At 42.0% G+C, this 20,493-nt stretch overlaps 1 protein-coding gene across 3 annotated transcripts in view; it reads right to left on the reverse strand.

Moving 5' to 3' along the window:
- Nucleotides 1-20,493, reverse strand: part of KIF15 (kinesin family member 15) — a 288,169-nt gene that overhangs the window by 157,976 nt on the left and 109,700 nt on the right. For 2 of the 3 annotated variants that reach the window (XM_033930440.1, XM_033930439.1), the window contains exons 12-14: nucleotides 16,983-17,062; nucleotides 16,630-16,839; nucleotides 5,930-6,110 (exon numbers count right to left, since the gene is read on the reverse strand). In XM_033930440.1, the coding sequence (XP_033786331.1) occupies nucleotides 5,930-6,110; nucleotides 16,630-16,839; nucleotides 16,983-17,062 (471 nt within the window). The remainder of the gene's footprint in view (nucleotides 1-5,929; nucleotides 6,111-16,629; nucleotides 16,840-16,982; nucleotides 17,063-20,493) is intronic. The other variant, XM_033930441.1, reaches the window with a different exon arrangement.

Consider the following 20,493-nt stretch of genomic DNA (forward strand, 5'->3'; position numbering starts at 1 on the left):
AACTATGGATTGGTTGAGATGAAATTCAGAGACCACTTTAGGCAGGAATTTCGGATGAGTGCGAAGGACCACCTTGTCATGATGGAATACTGTGAAAGGTGGATCCGCCACTAAGGTCTGAAGCTCACTGACTCGGCGGGCAGAAGTGAGGGCAACCAGAAAAACCACTTTCCAAGTGAGAAACTTCAGCGGAGCCTTGTTGAGAGGCTCAAAAGGAGGTTTCATAAGTTGAGAAAGGACAACGTTGAGATCCCAAACCACTGGAGGAGGTTTGAGAGGAGGATTGACGTGAAAAAGACCTTTCATAAATCTGGAAACCACAGCATGAGCAGAGAGAGGTTTCCCTTGTCGAGGCTGATGGAAAGCCGCAATAGCACTCAGGTGAACTCGTATAGATGTAGACTTGAGGCCAGACTGAGACAGGTGTAGAAGATAGTTCAATACAGAAGACAGGGAGGCTCGCTGAGGCTCCTTACAATTAGAAACACACCAGGAAGAAAATCTAGTCCACTTTTGGGAGTAGCATTGTCGAGTAGCAGGCTTCCGGGAAGCCTCCAATACATCTCTCACCGCCTGGGAAAACTGGTGGGGAGTTACATTGAGAGGAACCAAGCTGTCAGGTGGAGAGACTGCAGGTTGGGATGGAGCAGAGATCCCTGTTGCTGAGTAAGCAGTGAAGGAAACACTGGAAGAAGGAATGGCTCCCTGCTGCCGAGTTGAAGTAGAAGGGAGTACCAAGGTTGTCTGGGCCACCGAGGAGCTATCAGAATCATGGTGGCATGGTCGGATTTCAATTTGACTAGAGTCTTTTGAATGAGTGGAAATGGAGGAAACGCATACAGAAAGCGATTCCCCCAATCCAGCAGAAAGGCATCTGCCTCGAGACGATGAGGAGTGTAGATCCTGGAGCAAAATTGAGGCAGCTTGAAGTTGTGGGGAGCCGCAAAGAGGTCTATCCGAGGCGTCCCCCACTGAGAAAAGATCTGATGAAGGGGCCTGGAATGAAGGCTGGAATTCGTGAGGCTGGAGGAGACAACTTAAGTTGTCCGCCAAGACATTGTCCTTCCCCTGAATGTAGACAGCCTTGAGGAAGGCGTTGTGGCGAATTGCCCAATCCCAGACTCTGAGAGCTTCCTGACAGAGGGAGGCCGAGCCAGTGCCCCCCTGCTTGTTGACATAATACATGGCGACCTGATTGTCCGTGCGAATGAGGACCACCATGTCGTGAAGCAGATGTTGGAAAGCCTGAAGAGCATTGAAGATGGCTCTGAGCTCCAGAAGATTGATTTGATGGAGTCGGTCCGCACTGGTCCAGAATCCCTGAGTGCGAAGCCCATCCAGATGAGCTCCCCATGCATAGGTCGAGGAATCGGTTGTGAGAACCTTCTGGGGGGGAGGAGCATGAAACAGCAAACCTCTGGAGAGATTCGAAGAGGTCATCCACCAAAGTAGAGACTGCTGAAGAGCAGGAGTGACAATGATGTGTCGAGTCAAAGGATCTGACACCTGTGTCCATTGAGAAGCCAGAGTCCACTGAGGAATCCTGAGGTGAAGTCTGGCAAAAGGCATCACATGAACTGTAGAGGCCATGTGGCCCAGGAGAACCATCATGTGTCTCGCCAAGATGGACGGGCGAGAAGATACAGACTGGCAGAGACGAAGGAGAGCCTCCATGTGCTGAGGGGGAAGGAATGCTCTGAGTCGAATGGTATCCAGAACCGCCCCGATGAAGGGGAGAGACTGGGAAGGCTGTAGATGAGATTTGGGAAAGTTGATCTCGAAGCCCAAACTCTGCAGGAACCAAATAGTGTTTAGAGTTGCCGAGATGACCCCTGGAGCCGAGGCGGCCTTGATGAGCCAGTCGTCGAGGTAGGGAAATATATGAAGACCCTGGTTCCGGAGTGCAGCGGCCACTACTACCAGACACTTCGTGAAGACTCTGGGAGACGAGGACAGGCCGAATGGAAGCACTCCTGCAGATGTAGATGTCCCACCCGAAATCTGAGAAACTTGCGAGAGGCCGGATGAATGGGAATGTAAGTGTAGGCCTCCTTGAGATCCAGAGAGCATAACCAGTCGTTTCGCTCGAGGAGGGGGTAAAGGGAAGCAAGAGTCAGCATGCGAAATCTCTCCTTGACCAGGAACTTGTTGAGTACCCTGAGGTCCAGAATTGGACGCAGATCGCCCGTCTTCTTCGGAACAAGGAAGTATCAGGAGTAAAACCCCCGGTTGTATTGGTCCACAGGGAGCAAAGCCTGAGCTTCCTGAAGAAGAAGGGCGATCTGGGTCAAGTTGGAAGGATACTCTCTTGGAGGGTGGTCCGGGGGGACCCGATGGAACTGAAGAGAGTACCCTTCCCTGATGATGGTAAGGACCCAGAGGTCGGTGGTGATAGCCGCCCATCGATGATAAAAATGATGGAGGCGACCCCCAATGGGAAAAACAGGGAGAGGCAGAACGAGGTTGGTTATGCTCCCTAAGAGAGAGTCAAAAAGGCTGAGGAGCCTTGGGGACAGTAGAAGGCTGAGGCTTTTGCTGAGCCTTTTGCGGAGGCTGTCTCTTCGCTGGTTGTCTCGCAGCGGGAGCCTGCCTGGGTGCATAGTGTCGCTGATAGATCAAGGGCGGTCGAGAAGGTTGAGATTGCGTCGGCTTGGGCTTGGGACGAAGAATGGACTGAAAAGATTTCTCATGGTCCGACAGCTTCTTTGTCACGGTCTCGATGGACTCGTCAAACAAATCCGCTCCCACACAAGGAACGTTGGCAAGCCTGTCCTGGAGGTTCGGGTCCATGTCAATGGTCCACAGCCACGCCAAGCGACGCATAGCCACAGAACAGGCGGCAGCCCGTGCCGAGAGCTCGAAGGCATCGTAGGAGGATTGCATCAATTGAAGGCGCAACTGGGACAGCGAGGCGATCACCTCCTCGAATTCGAAGCGAGCCTGAGACTCGATGTAAGGCGTAAACTTCCGAAGCACAGACAGGAAGATCTCCAAATAAGTTGCAAAATGAAAAGTATAATTAAGAACTCGGGAAGCCATCATCGAGTTCTGGTATATACGCCTCCCAAACTTGTCCATGGTCCGGCCCTCTCTGCCTGGAGGCACCGAGGCATACACCTGGGACGGATGAGACCGCTTAAGGGAGGATTCGACCAACAGGGATTGGTGAGAGAGTTGGGAGCCCTCGAATCCCTTGTGATGCACTGTTCGGTACCGGGCATCCAGCTTGCCATGAACAGCCGGGATAGAGTACAGCGTTTCAAAACACCTCATGAAAGTTTGATCGAGGAGTTTATGAAGAGGAAGACGAAGAGATTCTGCCGGAGGATGAGGCAAATGCATGGTATCCAGGTATTCCTTGGATATCGGGAAGCGGAGTCCAAGGTGATGCCCAGGTCATCCGCCATCTGCCGGAGGAAAGATGAGAAGGATAACTGGTCCGCTAGCACAGGCCGGCGGGACGGACTGGACAAAGTCAAGGCCTTGGGATCCATAGAGACCTGTGATCGACAGGGTGAGAACGAGCCACAGAGATCCTCGAACTCCGGTCCCGGAGGAGGAGAGACATCCGAAGAGGAATACTCCACACGAGGCAGCTTCTTCTGAGGCGAAACTGTAGAGTGTCGAGATGAATGCCTTGAAGAATGCCTGGACCGACGCCCCTCCCGATGTCTGGAAGGGGATCTAGATCGGCGGTGCTTAGAATGGTCCCCAGAAGCCTCCAAGGAGTAGATGGGACTCGAAGCAGTAGAGCGAAGAGGCGTGAGATGTGACGCCTCTCGAGATGCATCCCAGGCCTGATAAGGAGTGCGGAAGAACTCTTCCTGTTTGTGATGCCCAGGGCTTCGATTACTCGAGGGAGGATTCCAAACATCCTCGTCCGAAGGTGTAATAGGTTCTAAGGGGGGCATATCACTAAAAGAGGCCCGCCTCGAGGGACCGACCACCGAGCGCCGCTCCTCCTCGCCGAGCAACGAGAGCAAACGGCGAGGAGGAGGAGGAGGGGGCGGCCCGCCCCCCCCGGAGGAGGAACCGGTTGGTCACCTTGAATCGTGGCCAGCAACTTGGGTCCCATGGTTTGCATAAGCTCGATGAATTGAGCCTCCATAATGGAACGTAACGAAGCCGACAAGGAGGTAGCCGCACCTAAAGTGGGGCCTCCTGCACGGTCTTCGCGTTCCTTCGTGGTCGAGTGCTTTGGCTTGGAAGCCTTCGGCACTTTGAGAACCACTGGCGGAATGGGAGGCGGAGGTACTTGATCCGAGGAGACGGGGGAAGGCACCGGAGCAGGAGGCGGGGTCGAAACCGGAATGAAGGAAGCCGGCTTCAGGAGACCCGGCGTAGCAGGAGCGGTGGAGGGCTTCGCAGATGCAGGCGAAGCGCTGGTCGAAGTCGAAGCCGAAGGTTCTTTAGCAACTTTCATCTTGAACATCGACTCCCACAAGAAACAGCGACGCTTAAACGCACGTGCTGTGAGAGTGGAACAAGGCCGGCACGATTTCAGAAAATGTTCTGGACCAAGACACTGCAGGCAGCGTCGATGCGGGTCCGTCAACGAAATCGCGCGTTGGCACTTGCTACACTTTTTAAAACCGGTAATTGGTCGGGACATAGGCCGAAAAAGCTCCGCCGCGAGATCGAAGGAGAGGGGCCTGAGCCATGCGGCCGACCCGGTTGAACCACCGGAATAAATTTTTTTTAAAAAAAAAAATAAGAAACCGAAGAAAATAAAACACACGATAAAGAGTAAAATAACTCAAAACCGCGGCAATAGAAGGCAAAAAAACGGGTTTTCAATTAGCGCAGAATTGAAGTAAACTTCTCAGCTCCGCGGAAAGAAAGAACTGAGGAGACACGCCCAGACCATCGGGCGGGAAGGCACTGGCGCATGCGCGGTACGGGCATCTCGAAACTTCTGAGTTTCTGCAAGCAAGTATGCTTGTGAGACGTCCGTATCGGGGCTCTGTCGGATGATATCACCCACTAGTGAGAATACCTGCCTGCTTGTCCTGGGATAAATATTAGTGTTATATTCAGGATACCCATGCCCCAACCTGTGACCCCAAAATCCCTTTTCCACGAAGAGTAGGGATTCTTGAAACACCAAGTACACCAGTAGACAAGGAATTCCCAGGCTGGAGGGGAGGTCCCAGATGCCCAGGAGACTTGACAGAGGTAGAGCTAGAAGAGAGATCCCGAGGAATATGAGCATTCTTGGATCTGCAGACAGTATGTAATGGCACCCAGCAGGTCCAAGGGAGTGGAGTTCCTAATGAAATCTGAAAGATTGGAAGAACCTACTCTTATGAGACTGGAGGGGCCTGAGATTCAAGAAAAAGAATCAAATTTCAGAAGCATGGAAATGTGAGATAAGTAAATTCCTAGATATCTGCTACAGCTTACAACTTTCTGGTTGGCAGCTACAGGCCAAGGGTTAGTATCTGCTATATAAGTTAATTATCCCAAGGGGAGTCGCTATGAGGGGTTCTCAGAACTCAAAGTTGGGAAAGCTCAAATGTGGTACTAGATTTTTCCAAACCTAATCTGCATATGACTTTTAGATAGTTAAAATCCTTGGATTATAAACTGCTAAGGAAGAAATCCAGGAGTTAGAGCTTATCCTGTGGAATTTACAAAATAATTTCTAAAGTATTCAGAATCTTGCTAATAACTGGATGCTGAATTTGTTGTTCACCCTAAGTGAGAAAGGGGTCCCGAATCAAGACCCAGGGAGCAGTCAACAGGATACAGACCCTGGCCTTCTTGTTGGACTACTGCACAGATTTACAAGTGTGTAGACCTGAATTGCCAGTGGAGGATCCTTCTATCAACCCTATTTTTTCAATATAGCAAATTATTTCAACTTAAAGACACTTCAGAAAAGCTATATGAAACACAAAATTCAATTTTTATTTTAGCATTTACTTACCTCCATTAATCTTGTTTGTTGATGAGGAGACTTCCAAGAAAGCTCTTTCTAGGTCTGCAATAGTCTGAGCATCCATTTCTTCAGCCCTCTTCACAGCTTCCAGGGACCTGAGGCGTTTGATCTCTTCCCGGAGACCATGGTTCTCTAGAGCATATTTTGCAACTCGTGGATGATGCGCCACCTAAAAACAGTGAACATGAGGTAGTTTGACAAGCTTCTTGCTTTCAAGTTCATAGATTTGTTCAATGCGTATAGTGTATGCAGTCATTTTATGACTGAAATCAGCATGGTTAGGAGTATAATTCAATTCACTTATAAGTCACCAGATAGCCCAAATTAAGAAAACACTGGTATATGCTTCCTAATAATTGAAAGAAAGATTAGATTCTTACCTTGATAATATCTTTTCCAGTAGATAGGAATGGTATGCTGAACCAAAGAGTTTCTCACTGCGATTTTACGCACCACTCTGCTTGTTTCAAGCCATTTTCAGGTTTTATACTCAAAGACACGTACATTGTTTTGCTCATATTTTTATCTTTGTACCCCACATCATCCGGAACCCTGAGGAAGGTGGTCTCGCTGAAACACTTACTGTGTAGGGTCCGTCAGGACAATTATAGGTGTATTACTAATTCAGACTTTTATTTGTATTTTTATTGTGAAGAGCAAATAAAATCATCTTTCAGTACATCCACAGTCTGTTGATTTTATCTTTGGATTGTTTTTACTGTGGAAAATTGGGTTTCCCTTTTGTTTTTTTGTGTTGAACCAAAGAGTTATCCATCTGTGCTCATGACCATATTGCAGAAGATATCAATCACAGCTTTTCAATTCCTCCTCCTTCTTCATGGTCTCTGCTGCCCCTTTCAGTTTGTACCAAAGCTGGCAACAGCCCTACAGATGAAGACAGGAGAAGGGGAATTCCCTGAAACCAGGTGACTCATCTGCTCAGACGAAGTTAAAACAATCAATGAAGAGGAGGAAGTGATGTCAATCGACTGCATGGAAGGATAAAATTTGAGCTCCGGAGGGGCTTGTAATTAAAAGAGCATAAATAGCTTCCCGATTGCGGTTTAACTCCCGTTCAAAAGAGTCACGGCGGAGCGAGTGCATGACGAGTCGCAGGCAGCTGGAGAAATTCAGATTTAGTGAATCTGCGAGTGGAAAACGGACATTGAAAACTCCGGCGTCCTCAACAGTGAAAACAAAGATGGCGCAGTCACTGGGCCCATCTCAGCAGTCCCCGATCTCGACCCTGTCTGGAAATGGCGATTCGGCCTTGCACCAGAAATTGGAGACCTGGTTTCGTGACCTGAAAGCTGAAATGCAGGGGGTGAGAGAGGATGTAAAAACGGCAATGGCAGAACTTCGGGCTGAGGTCGGGGATTTGGGAGGCAGGGTTGAGGCCTCGGAACAGCATGTCACCCGCTTGGAGGTGACGGTATTGAAACATAAGACTGCACTGGCACTGCAGGTGAAAGAGATGGCTGACCTGCAAACGCAAATTGAAGATCTTGAAAATAGATCTCGCCGCTGTAATTTGCGGTTCAAAGACATACCGGAAGATGAGCGGCACAAGGACTGTAAATCGGTGGTGCAAGACTTTTGTAGCCAATTGATGAGACCTGAGGAACAGATCAACGCTGGAAATATAGTTCTACTACGGGTGCATCATTGTCTGGGAGCGCCTAAAGACATTATTGCGTGTTTTGGAGACTACTTGGTGAAGGAAAAAATATTACAAGCTGCCAGGCGCCGGCCACAATTTCAATGGTGTAGCCTAACAGTAGGGGTCTTTCAGGATTTGGCTTTATCCACCCTACAAAAACGACGAGCTTTCCATGAAGTGACGCAGGTGTTGAGAGCGGAGGGCTGTTCCTGTTTGGGGTGTGGATGACCGTGAACGGCAAGTCATGGAGAGTGGACACGGTCGGAGATGCCTGGCTGGCTTTGAAGGACCTAAGCTGCAACAACTTGCCGGTTGTGCCAGCGGAGGGGACCCCGAAGAAAGGAGGCAGATCAGAGGGGACTTGGCGCGCGGTCACTCGCGCCACTAAAAAGTCGACCCTGTTGGAGACCTGAACCCTAGAAGAGCCCGGGGGAACCCCCCCCCCCAAAAAAAAAAAAAAAAAAAAGAAAACCAAGCAGATCAAAGTTGCTCCTGCAGGCTCGCTTTCAAAAGACATAACTGATGAGGGGGGTGGGGGGAGGGGAAGCACACAGAGCAAGGAGAAGTGTTGAAAACTGTGATCAGTATCTCCTGCAATGGACTCACAGGAGTGGATGGAAGACCCTTGATTCAGCATACCATCCCTATTGCACTGGAATTCCCAATTAACCCTTACTATGATCCTCTCATTCTTCTTCTGGACTCCTTAACTCAGGCCTGGGAACATAAAATCACATCTTTATGCACTATCCATGCTCATCTTTCCCCCAGACCATCACCTCTGCTACAGTGTCCCTTCAATTTTCTGGACTTGTCAGATATTCTTTGTGCTATTGCATCTCTAAATCCCTCTGTCCCATGCTCCGACTCCTGGCCAGCCTTTCTGGTAAAGAAATTTGCCCTCGGCTGAAGAAACCTTGCCTGGATCAATCTTTGCCCTCTAGTTTTTGCCCCATATCAAATCTACCTTTCTTTCTGAAAATTCTGGAAAAAAAAAGAATCTTTCTACAACTTTCTAAATTTGCTGAGACAACTAATATCCTTCACCCATTTCAAGCAACCATCACAGCACAGAAACCCTTTTGTTGGCATTAAACAATACTATTCGCTTTTCTATGGACGCCTGATGTTCGGTTATTCTTCTATCTATTGACATCTCAGCATTTGATCTCGTGGATCATTCTCTCATTGTTAAGAGACTTCAGGCCATTGGTATCACAGATCAAGTCCTATCCTGGTGGGGGGCGTGGCTTTGGAGCAGACGAAGATGGCTGGGTAGTGGAGTAGCTCTGTGAAGGCAAGCTAACTGACAGATAATATAGTCAGGAAAAATTTCAAATTTCGCTCTGAAAAGTGAATTGGAGATTGATTATGGCTTCGGGTAAGCAAAATAAAAATTTGACAGCGGGAAGCGGCTCAGGAAGTGTGAAGCGGTCAAAACTTGATACGGCTTCCCTGCTGTCAGTTCCGTTGCCGCCGGAGGATGTAGAAAATAAAGACATAATGAAGGAAATCCAGGCGGTAAAAGAAATAGTTTTAGAATGTGCTAAAAGTATAAAAGAAGTAAAGGAAGAGATGGTGTGTTTGTCAAATAAACTGCAAGTGATGGAATTGAAAGTGGACCAAATAGAGAAAAGAGTGGAAAAGTGTGAGGAGGAAAGTGTACAGCATAAGGAGCACAGTAAAGAAATTGAAGCGCTGAAAAGGGAGCTGGAAGATTTATCTATTAGGGAACAAAGGAGCAATTTAAGGGTGCTTGGGGTCCCAGAGGGAATTGAACAGTCGGATCCGATTGGATTTTTGCTCAATTTTTTGCCAAAGGTGCTCCCGATAAAAAATAAATTTCCGTTGGAAATCGAACGCGCGCACAGGGTCCCGAGATTGACAAGCAGCCAGAAAGGACCACGTCCACTGATTTTTAAGATACTGAGATATCAGTAGGTAGCTGAAATAATTAAATTGGCCAAAGATAATAAAAATTTTAAATGTCAGGACTCTAAGATTTACATCGTTCCTGACTTTGCTAGAGCAACGGCACAAAAGAGGAAGCAGTTATTGGACCTGAGACCACAGCTGAGAAGTCTGGGAGCTAGATATGGTCTCATATACCCGGCAATTATGCGGGTCACTTATAAGAATAAAACTTTGAATTTTGAATCTGCAGCAAAACTTAAGGAGTTTCTGGAGCAGTGTGAATCACCAATGGCTACTTAAGAGGAGATCTGGATGAAAGTATTTACTTTCTTGGTTGTAATGTTTATTTTTGTTTGAGAAATTCATATGTTTAAAAAAGTTAATGGGATTCTGAAGGAAGGACTGCAGTTGGATTCAAAAACATTCCACATTCCATCTTGTCAGGAGGCAAATGGAATTTAGCCTGTAAGAGTATATGAGATGCAATATTACAGACTTTTTAAAGGACAGTGGTTGAATAGATGGACTGAATTGACTTGCTGATTGGAAAGACAGACTGAGGAAATGTTGTAGGATTGTGGAAAACAGTTTGAAGGAGATAAGTTATATATGATACTGAGAATGAGAAAGTATATTCTACAAGCAAGAGGACATTAATTAGAATGGATCTGCAAGCAAGGTGTGTGTTGGAATGTGACTTTGTATGCCTTATAATTTTTAATTGAAAAAAAAAAAAAAAAGGGGAAGTCTGCTGTGATATATGGAATAATGACATTGTAATGGAAAATCCATTAATGCAGCAGAGGATTTATTAAAGATGGTTCTGATATATAGTTGGCCTGGCATTAAAATAAAAATGACAGATATTGTGGTGGTCAATAATAAAGAAACAGGGATTATATATGTATGAGGTGAAGGATTTTTGATTGACACCATAAGTCTGAAATCGTGGCCGCTGCAAATCTTTATGAAAAATAGTTTGAAGAGGAGATTTTATATGGACCAAAGGATGTGAATGAGAATGTATAAGCAGAAAGTGAGAGGACACTAGTTGGTATGGATCTGCAAGCAAGAGGAGATTTGGAATGTGACTTTATGTGGCATACAGCACCTCATTTAAAGAAGAGGAAGTTTGATATTATGTATGGACTAAGGTTTTGCATTTGCAAATCTGTTAATGTAACAGTGGTTATAATACTGTAGGTTTTGCTAAAAGTTGGTCTGACTTTAATATACTTTTTAAAAAGAAAAAGTTAGGAAGGATGATTTCTAATATATATTAAATAATATTTAAAGGTGTTAATTGATTTGAGGGTATGGGGTGTAATCTGCTCTAAAAGGTGGATATGGTTTGGATGATTGTAATTTTAAAAGTTTATTTGATTATTTATTTATTACAAAGATATCTTATTTGTAATGAGTGAGTAGGGAAAAGATGGTTTATGAGAGAAAGGAGAAAAAAAAAAAAAAGGAGGAGGTAATCCTTGATAAAGAAGTCTTGTTTGATAAAGTGATTTTCATTTAATATTATAATGATCTGGCTAATGGATTAGAAATTATAAATATAGCTTGTGGGGAGTTTATCTATTGCCTAGTCAAGGTGTGCGTTTCAAAGCTGGCATGTAATTTAAGGGAGGGAAGGGAGGGGTGGGGATTAAGGGTATGGGGAGGGGTACAGGGGAGGGGATGGGGTCTAATAATAATTTTAAAAAGGGGAAAAGAGGATATAATATTGATGTTGGGAATATTTTGGTTTATTGGTTTGATTTGACATAATGACTCTAAAGATTCTTTCACTAAATGTTAATGGTCTCAACCATCCGATAAAAAGAAAAAAAAACATTGCTATATTTAAAAAAACAGAATGCGGATGTCTATTTCATACAAGAGACTCACCTTAATGGAGATGAATCAAAAAAATTAATTGGTAATTGGGTGAAGGATTGTTTTTTTGCACCGGCGGTGGGGAAAAAAGCTGAGGTAGCTATTTTAATAAATAAAAAATGTTCAGCAGGATTTAGTATGGTGGCTGCAGATAAATTAGGAAGGTGGGTACATGTGAACATGAGTATGGGCAATAATACCGTGGCGTTATTTAATGTGTATGTCCCTAATTCGAATCAAATTGAATATTTTAAAACTCTACAACAAATAATTTTACCACTGGCTGCTAATAATTTGATAGTGGCAGGAGATTTTAATGCTGTTATGGACCCTTTATTGGATAAAAAACCTAGTAAAATTTTAAAATCTTTAGGGTTGGAAAATTTTATAAATTCTTGTAATTTAAAGGATATTTGGAGAATTCTTCATTTTAATGATCGAGATTTTTCGTTTTATTCACATGTTCATAAATCTTTTTCCAGAATTGATTATATTTTTGTTTCTGATGGGCTAATACAAGATGTTACTCAAGCCTCTATAGAACCAATAATTTTATCAGATCATGGTGGAGTGTGGATTAATTTAAATTTTAATGATCCAGACAATGTTAGGCCTGCCTGGAGATTTAATAATGCATTGCTTGCATATCCAAAATTTTGTGAAGAATTTCAATCAAAAATTGATGAATATTTTCAAAATAATATTACAGAGGAAGTGTCTTTAGAAATAATATGGGATGCTTTTAAGGCAACAATGAGAGGGCAAATTATATCATTTTCAGCCTATTCTAAAAAACAACTAAATAAGCAATTTACTGAAGTGGAACAAGAAATAAAAGACTTAGAATCGAAATTGGTTAATAAGTGGGAGAATTCTACATTACAAGCTTTATTAAAAGCAAAATATAAATACAATGAGATTTCTTCTAAATTGGCTAAAAAAATATTCTATGTCAGCAAGCTTTGTATTATGGTAGTTCAAATAAGGCGGGAAGATTATTGGTTAATTATCTTAAAGTGAAAAAAAGAAAGATGAAAATGAATGCAATAAAAGATGAAAAAGGTGATATTCATTCTCAGATTGGTCCTATTTTAAAACAATTTTTAAATTATTATAAAAACCTGTATTCTTCTGAGTCTTATTTAAGTAAAGAAAAAGATGGTGTAGAGTTTTTAAATAATATTGAAGGTCCGAAGATTCCTGATCATATAAAAAGAAGTTTGGAAAATCCAATATCTTTACAAGAATTACAAACAGCATTGAAGTCTCTTAGAGTGGGGACCGCTCCAGGTGGTGATGGTTTTACGGTAGAGTTTTATAAAGCATTTCAAAATACTCTTTTACCCCATTTATTAAATTTATATCAGAATCAACTAAAGAAAGGTTGTATAACAGGCACTATGGCAGAATCATTAACTATTGTTTTGCCGAAGCCAAATAAAGATCCCATGCTGGTTTCAAATTACAGGCCTATTTCTTTGATAAATGTGGATGGTAAATTATTAGCCAAACTTTTGGCTATACGTTTGGCAAAAGCTCTTCCTCACATAATTGGTATGCATCAAACAGGGTTTGTTGCTCAGAGACACTCTTCTAATAATACCAGATTGGCATTGCAAATGTTATATTTAACAAAAGAAATTGGAGATCCGGCTTTTTCTGTGTCTCTAGATGCAGAGAAAGCTTTTGATCGGGTGGAATGGACATTTATGTATCAGGCCATGGAATGGTTTGGTATTGGTTGGAATGGTTTGGTATTGGTTCGGGATTTATACAAATGATTAAAACACTGTATAGCTCTCCTGTTGCTAGATTATATATCAATAATAATTTTTCTGATTGTTTTAAATTGCAAAGGGGAGTTAGACAGGGATGTCCTCTATCTCCTTTAATTTTTGATATAGTGCTTGAACCCTTATTACTAGCTATTCAACAGGAAGAGGAGATACAGGGTATACCGCATAAGGATAAAGAATATAAAGTTTCTGCATATGCGGATGATATATTACTTCATTTGAGGAATCCTGAAACAACCATTCCAAATTTATTGGATTTGATAGAAAAATTTGGAAAGCTTTCAGGATATAAAATAAATTGGACTAAATCAGAAGTTCTTCCTTTAAATATGCATTGCACAAAAGGATTATTTGATTCATTCCCTTTTATATGGAAAGAAGGAATAAAATACTTAGGTATATGGATAAAAAACACACTTGATGAGACAATTATAATGAATGAAAAAAGTTTATTGCAAAAAGTAACAGAGTTATGTGAGCAATGGAATCCTTTACAATTATCTTGGTGGGGAAGAGTTCAAACTGTCAAAATGATGATATTGCCTGTGGTTTGCTATCAAATGGGAATGATACCAGTTTTTTTTAGGGGTCTTTTTATAAAAAATTAAACAATATTCTTAGTAAATTTATTTGGCTGGGTAAAGCTGTAAGAATTGCTCTAGTGCCTTTACAAAAACCAATTGAGGAGGGAGGGGTAAATTTTCCAAATTTTTATAGGTTTCATCAATCCTATATCTTGACCAAGGTATGTATTGGGTCCTCCCAGAACTCATGGAGAAGCTTCCAGATTGGTTATGGTTGGAGTGGCAGCTCATGTCTCCTATCAGGCTTCGTCATCTGCTTAGCATTAAAATGCCTAGAATAAGGAAAACCAATAGGATATTAATGGACACATGGACAACATTAAAATATGTTAACAATTTAACTCCTATTACTATTCAAAAATCTACTTGTCAAAACATATGGCTGAACTCCAAGATACGAATAGGCGGTTTTATGATTGTCTGGAAGGATTGGATTGAGGCAGGAATACGTACTTTAAATGATGTTATTAATGATGGTAAGCTGCTGGAGTTTTCACAATTGCAACATAAATTTAGTCTTGATAAAAAACAAAGTTATAAATGGTTGCAATTGAAGCAGGCCATTCAGGCAGGGTTCCCTGAATGGAAGTCTTTAAATACTCATTTTACTCTAGAATTCTTATGTTTCCAGGCAGATTTTCTGGGTCACCAGGCCGCGCAGTGGTATAAAACATTATCTGGCTATTTAAATAAAAAACCAAGGACTGTACTTAGAGATATTTGGAGCATTGAGATTAAGCATAAAATTAATGCATCTCAATGGCCACGTATTTGGTCTTGGAAGATAAGATGTACATTGTCTGCGTCTATGAGGCAAACATGGTTTTTCCTGTTGCATAGAGCACTCTGGACCCCTGTTCGTTTACAAAAATTGGATTGCTCTAAGTCTAATAGATGTTGGCATTGTCATCTTGAGGCTGGAACCCTAGATCATTTATTATTTTATTGTCCTCTTATTAATAATTTTTGGAAATTGATCTGGGGACAAATAAATTGTATGTTAGAGAATCATGTGGCCCTGTCATATGACACAGTTTTGTTTGGGATGTCTATGAGGGCCAAAAGTCAAATCTCCTTGAATAATAATAAGCTGTTAATGATTTTAACAGGAGTTGCCACCCAACAAATAACATACAATTGGAAAGACTACAGGGGGTTGAATTACTGTTTCTGGTGGAGTTCGGTGTGTCATGTGTATGAAATGGAAAAAACATTGGCGATTAAGAGAGGATATTATAAGAAATTTAAAGATGTGTGGGGACCATTAATTGATTACTATAATAAATAAATGAATTTATCCCCATTTAGTATGTATAGGGTGGGAGGGTGGATGGGTGGGTTTTATGACATTAGGATGAGTAGTTACAAAAATATTTGGAAAGGGAGGGAGGGGAGGTAATTTATGGTATAAGATGATTGTAAAGTTTCAAGTGAAGAATGTATAGTATGACTTGATTTATTGTACACTTGTTTGTATAATGTAAAAAGGAATAAAGATATTAAAAAAAACCAAACAAATAAGAATGTCAAGATATTTATGAATGATTGTTGTACACTTGTTGTAATTTTTGAAAATGAATAAAGACTTTAAAAAAAAAAAAAAAGTCCTATCCTGGTTTGTCAGTTACCTATCATATAGAACATATCAGATAGCCTATAACAATGCTCAAACAGACACCATGAGCTTAAGTCCCCCCCGAGCTCCATCCTTGCCCCCTATTATTTAACATTTTTCTTGCCCCACTTCTGAGAGTAATTCAAGATAACAGCAGCCTTCGTTTTTGTAATGCAGATGATATTCAGATCTGTTACCACCTCACTGACCCTACTAGTTCCCTCATGACCTGAATATCTGTCTGAATCAGGTATCAACTTGGCTGCAAGCAAATCTTCTAGCACTTAAACCTGCCAAATGTGAGTGCATCTGTTTTTTTTCTCCATCTAGCCAGATCCCCGCTCCACTATCCCCGCTCCACTATCCCCGCTCCACTATCCACTATATTAGAACTTAGAATAATTTTAGACAACCAATTGAACTTTAAACCACAAATTAACTTGGCTATTCGATCCTCATTTTTCAAATTACAATGTATTAGGTCCGTTCAACCATTTTTGGCCACTTCCTTCTTATGTTATCTTGTCATTGGACTACTGTAATTCTCTATATGCCAGACTCCCCTTGTCTTCCTTGAAAAGGCTACAACTCATTCAGTCTACTACAGTCAAACATCTCCACTCTGAGCATTAATTTGACCATGTGACCACCCCCCCCTGCTTAAATTAGAACACTGGCTCCCTGCTCTCAGCATGCATTAACTTTAAACTGTTAATCTTAGTGTATAAAGCACTCTCCTTTTGTGCCACTATAGTTGAGCAGACTGATCATTCCCTACATTCCTCTTCATCCCCTTCAATTTGCTGATAACAATCTGCTCTCCCTTTCTCCCCTTTCTGTGATTTGACTTTCCTTGCCCCTTCTTTTTGTCTTTCACTATACACCTATATAGGCCCCAAGCTTTGGAACGATCTTCCCCCAAATATCAGGAACCTCCTTACCCTTGAAGAATTCAAGAAAACATTTAAAACTCACTTGTTCCTAGTCATTTGGAAGATAATCTGAACACAAATGTTTTGTTTTCTTTACCACCATTGCTGTTTGTCTTATGTATGTATATTCATTCAGTCCCCCCCACCCTTGTTGATTGCATAATAAACATGTAGTTTGCTTTCACATGTATTTTATGTGAATTGCTCTGAAGCCTCATAGAAACCACCCCCCCTCCCAGTATATCAAATGTTAATAAAGATACAGATAAACACACCAATGCTTGGAAAAATGTTATATTTTACCTGTTCTTTTAGAGTTTGCATCTCATGTCTCAGTTCAGAAATTAGATCATTCTGGTCTTCACTCAACACAGAGCCCAGAGGTTGTTTGTGAATTCTTTCCAGACGAGCAATATGATCTTCTCGGAATTTGACAATCATTTTGTTAGACTGAATGAATTTTTCTTTTTTAGCACAGAGATCTTCAAGTTGAGCTACTTTCCCTAATAAAGACTAAATAAATAAATAAATAAATTATATACATACACACACCTGCTTTGAAATTAATAGAACTTCATAAAAAGCTTTAAAAGTATAATTTATTTAACTGCATAACAGATTTCATAAGCTATACATATAATTATAAAACACACTACCTTCTTTTCATTCTCCAATTTCTCCAAGAACAACATTGCTTCAAGGAAACAGTTCTTGTAATCATCTGCAAAACCAGGAGCTATGTCAAAAAGTTCAAAAGAATAAAAAGTTTGCTTTCCAAAATATCAAAGTATGCAGAAAAATTATATGTAAAGTAAAAAGACTGAAATCCTATATACATAATAGAAGTCTTAAAAATACATACTAGAGGTCTCAAAATAGCAGCAATGATAGCATACAACATAAATCCTTGAGTTACAACTTAGATTCTTACGAACAGCCCTTGAAATATGGCCGAATATTTTTGCAGCTAGGAAAATGCTGGGCTACACGTTAAAACTAAAAAAAAAATATTTTCGAATATCTTCTACATTTTTTGAGTGCTTCCGATTCATATTTTATTTCTGCCTTTATGAGGTGAACGTATATCAAGTAATGTTGAAAGAAAATGATTAGATATCCTGATGCAAGGTTAATGAAAAGATGCAAACTTCAAGTCTAAAGTCCTTTTTACGTATGTAAATATTGCATTTTAAAATAATGGTTTTATGAAAAATATTGTTTGTGCCATACTGCTTTGGCTGATTTTCTTTCCTGAATTTTAACAGTTTAACATATAATTCTGAATACTTTCCCAATCAATGTATCACTTGGTTTAGTAAGCTGGCATACACTTCTGAGGCTTTATCAAGCTATATGCTTTTTTTTCTATAGCTTTGACTAGCGAGTGATATCATGAACTTCCTGAACCAATTACTTGAAAGTCATTCCCAGAAAGCTCAAGCCAAGGAACTTTTTTAATAAACTTTTATTCATATTAACTGGAGTAGCAATTCAACAAATAACATGTAACTGGAAAAATTATGACAGATTAAGTTATAACTTTTGATGGAATTCGGTATGCCATATATATAAAATGGAGCGCACAATAGCAACACAGAAAGGTTACTTTCAGAAGATTTGGAGGCCATTAGCAGATTTTTGTAATGATTAATAACATTTTCCCATAATAAGATATTTGTTAAATGGTGATGTGGGTGGGTATTATTTTATTTATCTCACAATATGTTTGAATTAATTAATAAATTTTAAAGGATTTGGTTAGATTTTCTGAAAGAGGTAGGGAGGGATTGGGAGGGGGGGTTTATTTTATTTATATTGGCCATACATATTAAATGAATTACATATTATTTAGAACATTATAAAATATGTATATAAATATGATATGTTGTACTTAAAGTGTTTATGAAGGTAAATCAAGTGTGTATTTATAAGATCATATAAATTTTTCTGATACACGTGTTGTAATATGAAAAAATGAATAAAGAAATTATTAAAAAAAAAGAAAATGCAAGATGTGCTTTAAAAAGTTGTTACCCCACAGTCTGTGCTCCTCCTTGGGAAAGATTTCCAAGGCAAGCAGCAATGCTGTCTCCTCCTGGGGCCCAGGGAAGGAACCTCCTACAGACACAAAGGGCCTCTTATCAAGCAGCAGTAGCAAGTCCCGCATGGCTTTTTCACTTCCTATGGGCTTTGGTGCATTTGGTGCACCACAGCACGCTATTGTGCTTGATAAAAGAGGCCCACAGTTTTTGAGCAGAAACTCAGCACTGTATTCAGTCTAGAGAGCTGCATGGGAACGGGGACGACAGGAATCCCATGGGGATCCCAAGGGTTCCCCCTTTGGGTCACAGGGATCCCGTGGGGACGCCCCCTCGTGTCGCGGGGATCCTGTGGGGTTCGATGCAACTTAAGCCGCAAGGCTCGTCTTCTTTTCCTAACTGCCCTGCAGCAGCACACATAGCTGACCGAAAGTCTTCCCCGATGTCAGCACTGACGTTGGAGGGAGGGCTTAAGCAAAGCCCTCCCTCCCTCTGACGTCAACACTGACATCGGGGAAGACTTCCGGTTGGCTATGATTGCTGCTGCAGGATAGGCAGGAAATAGAAGATGAGCCTCGCGGCTCCAGCTACCTCCCAGAGCTCCATTTGGATGAGAAAGTTACTGGCAGATGAGGGCTGGACACAAACTTGGGAGGCAAATGTAGGACACAGAAAGGGTCGAACGTGGGAGGCAAATGAGGAACAGAAGGAGGTTGAACATGGGAGGCGAACACGGAACCCAAAAGGGGGAAGGGAGTTTTTGGACACAAGGCATGAACTTGGGAGAGAGGATGTAGGAAGGGAGGGAAAGAGATGCTGAGGTGGGAGAGGGAGTGCGTTTTTGGACACAAGGCATGAACTTGGGAGAGAGGATGGAGGAAGGGAGGGAAAGAGATGCTGAGGTGGGGGAGGGAGTGCATTTTTGGAAACAAGGCATGAACTTGGGAGAGAGGATGGAGGAAGGGAGGGAAAGAGATGCTGAGGTGGGGGAGGACATAGAAAGGGAGAATTAGGTGTGGGTGTATCAGTGAGAAGGAAAGAGATGGTTGTGTACAAGGGGAATGGAAGAAAGTTGAATTTTTGGTCTTAGGGAGGGAATGAGGAACAGATGAGAGGGAGAAATATTGTGGTGAAAAGAGAACAGTGGGACAGATTGAAATGAATGCAAGAGGGAGGAATGTTGGACATAGTGGTGAAGGGAATGGAGGGAGAGATGTGGCATGGTGCTGGAGAGGGGTGATAGAAGGAGAAATGTTGGGCATGGGGCTGGTGGGCAGGGGCAAAAGATGAGAAAGGGATAAATGCTGGACCATGGTAGGAGGAACCAATGGACAGCATCAGAAGAATTTACAGAAGATGGGAACGAGGAAAAAAGAAACTGGGAACAACTTTATGGAAAAATAAGTCTCCAGATAAAGGTAAAAACCAGAATTTATTGACTAAAATATGTTAGCTTTGGGAAATGTATATAGCAGATGTCTTTGTATTGTGTTCAAAAGAAAAGGAAATGCATTTCTAGTTTTATTTCTACAGTGTTGGAAGTACTTTCTGACCCTTGCTGTGACTAGTGGGGGATCCCCAAGTACCACCAGCAGAGACGGCCACAACTCCCCTCCACCAAACACAGCAGTCGCTGGCAGCATCCATGAGCCACTGAGGTGTCAGCATCTGTGACTCAGGGACGCTACTGCTGCCTGCCAAGCTTGGCAAAAGGGACCTCTGGCCAACTGCAAAGGAAGTCCTCAGCTGACAGCTTGGGGGTTCTCATCAGCTGCATATTTATATTTTAGATATATATTAGAGGCTCTGATAGAAATTTATTTACAAAGTATGCATTCTTCCCAATTAATATTTTCAAATTAATAAAGTGTCTTTGCTTATTTGTAAATGGGTCTCTACCAGAGCCTTTAATTCAGTAGCATAATTAAATGAAATAACTATTTCTGAAGTTTCTAGAGACGGAGGGGATTCCTCACGGAGACGGGTGGGCACGGAGGCGATTCCTCACGGGGACGAGTGGGATTTCTGTCCCCGCGCAACTCTCTAATTCAGTCTTCCTAGTGCACAAAAAAACATTTCCCAAACCTGATTTCTCTCACGGTAAGAACCTACCAACACAAATGAGCCT

The sequence above is a fragment of the Geotrypetes seraphini genome, chromosome 2 (genome assembly GCF_902459505.1).
Source record: "Geotrypetes seraphini chromosome 2, aGeoSer1.1, whole genome shotgun sequence".
NCBI classification, from domain to species: Eukaryota; Metazoa; Chordata; class Amphibia; order Gymnophiona; family Dermophiidae; genus Geotrypetes; species Geotrypetes seraphini.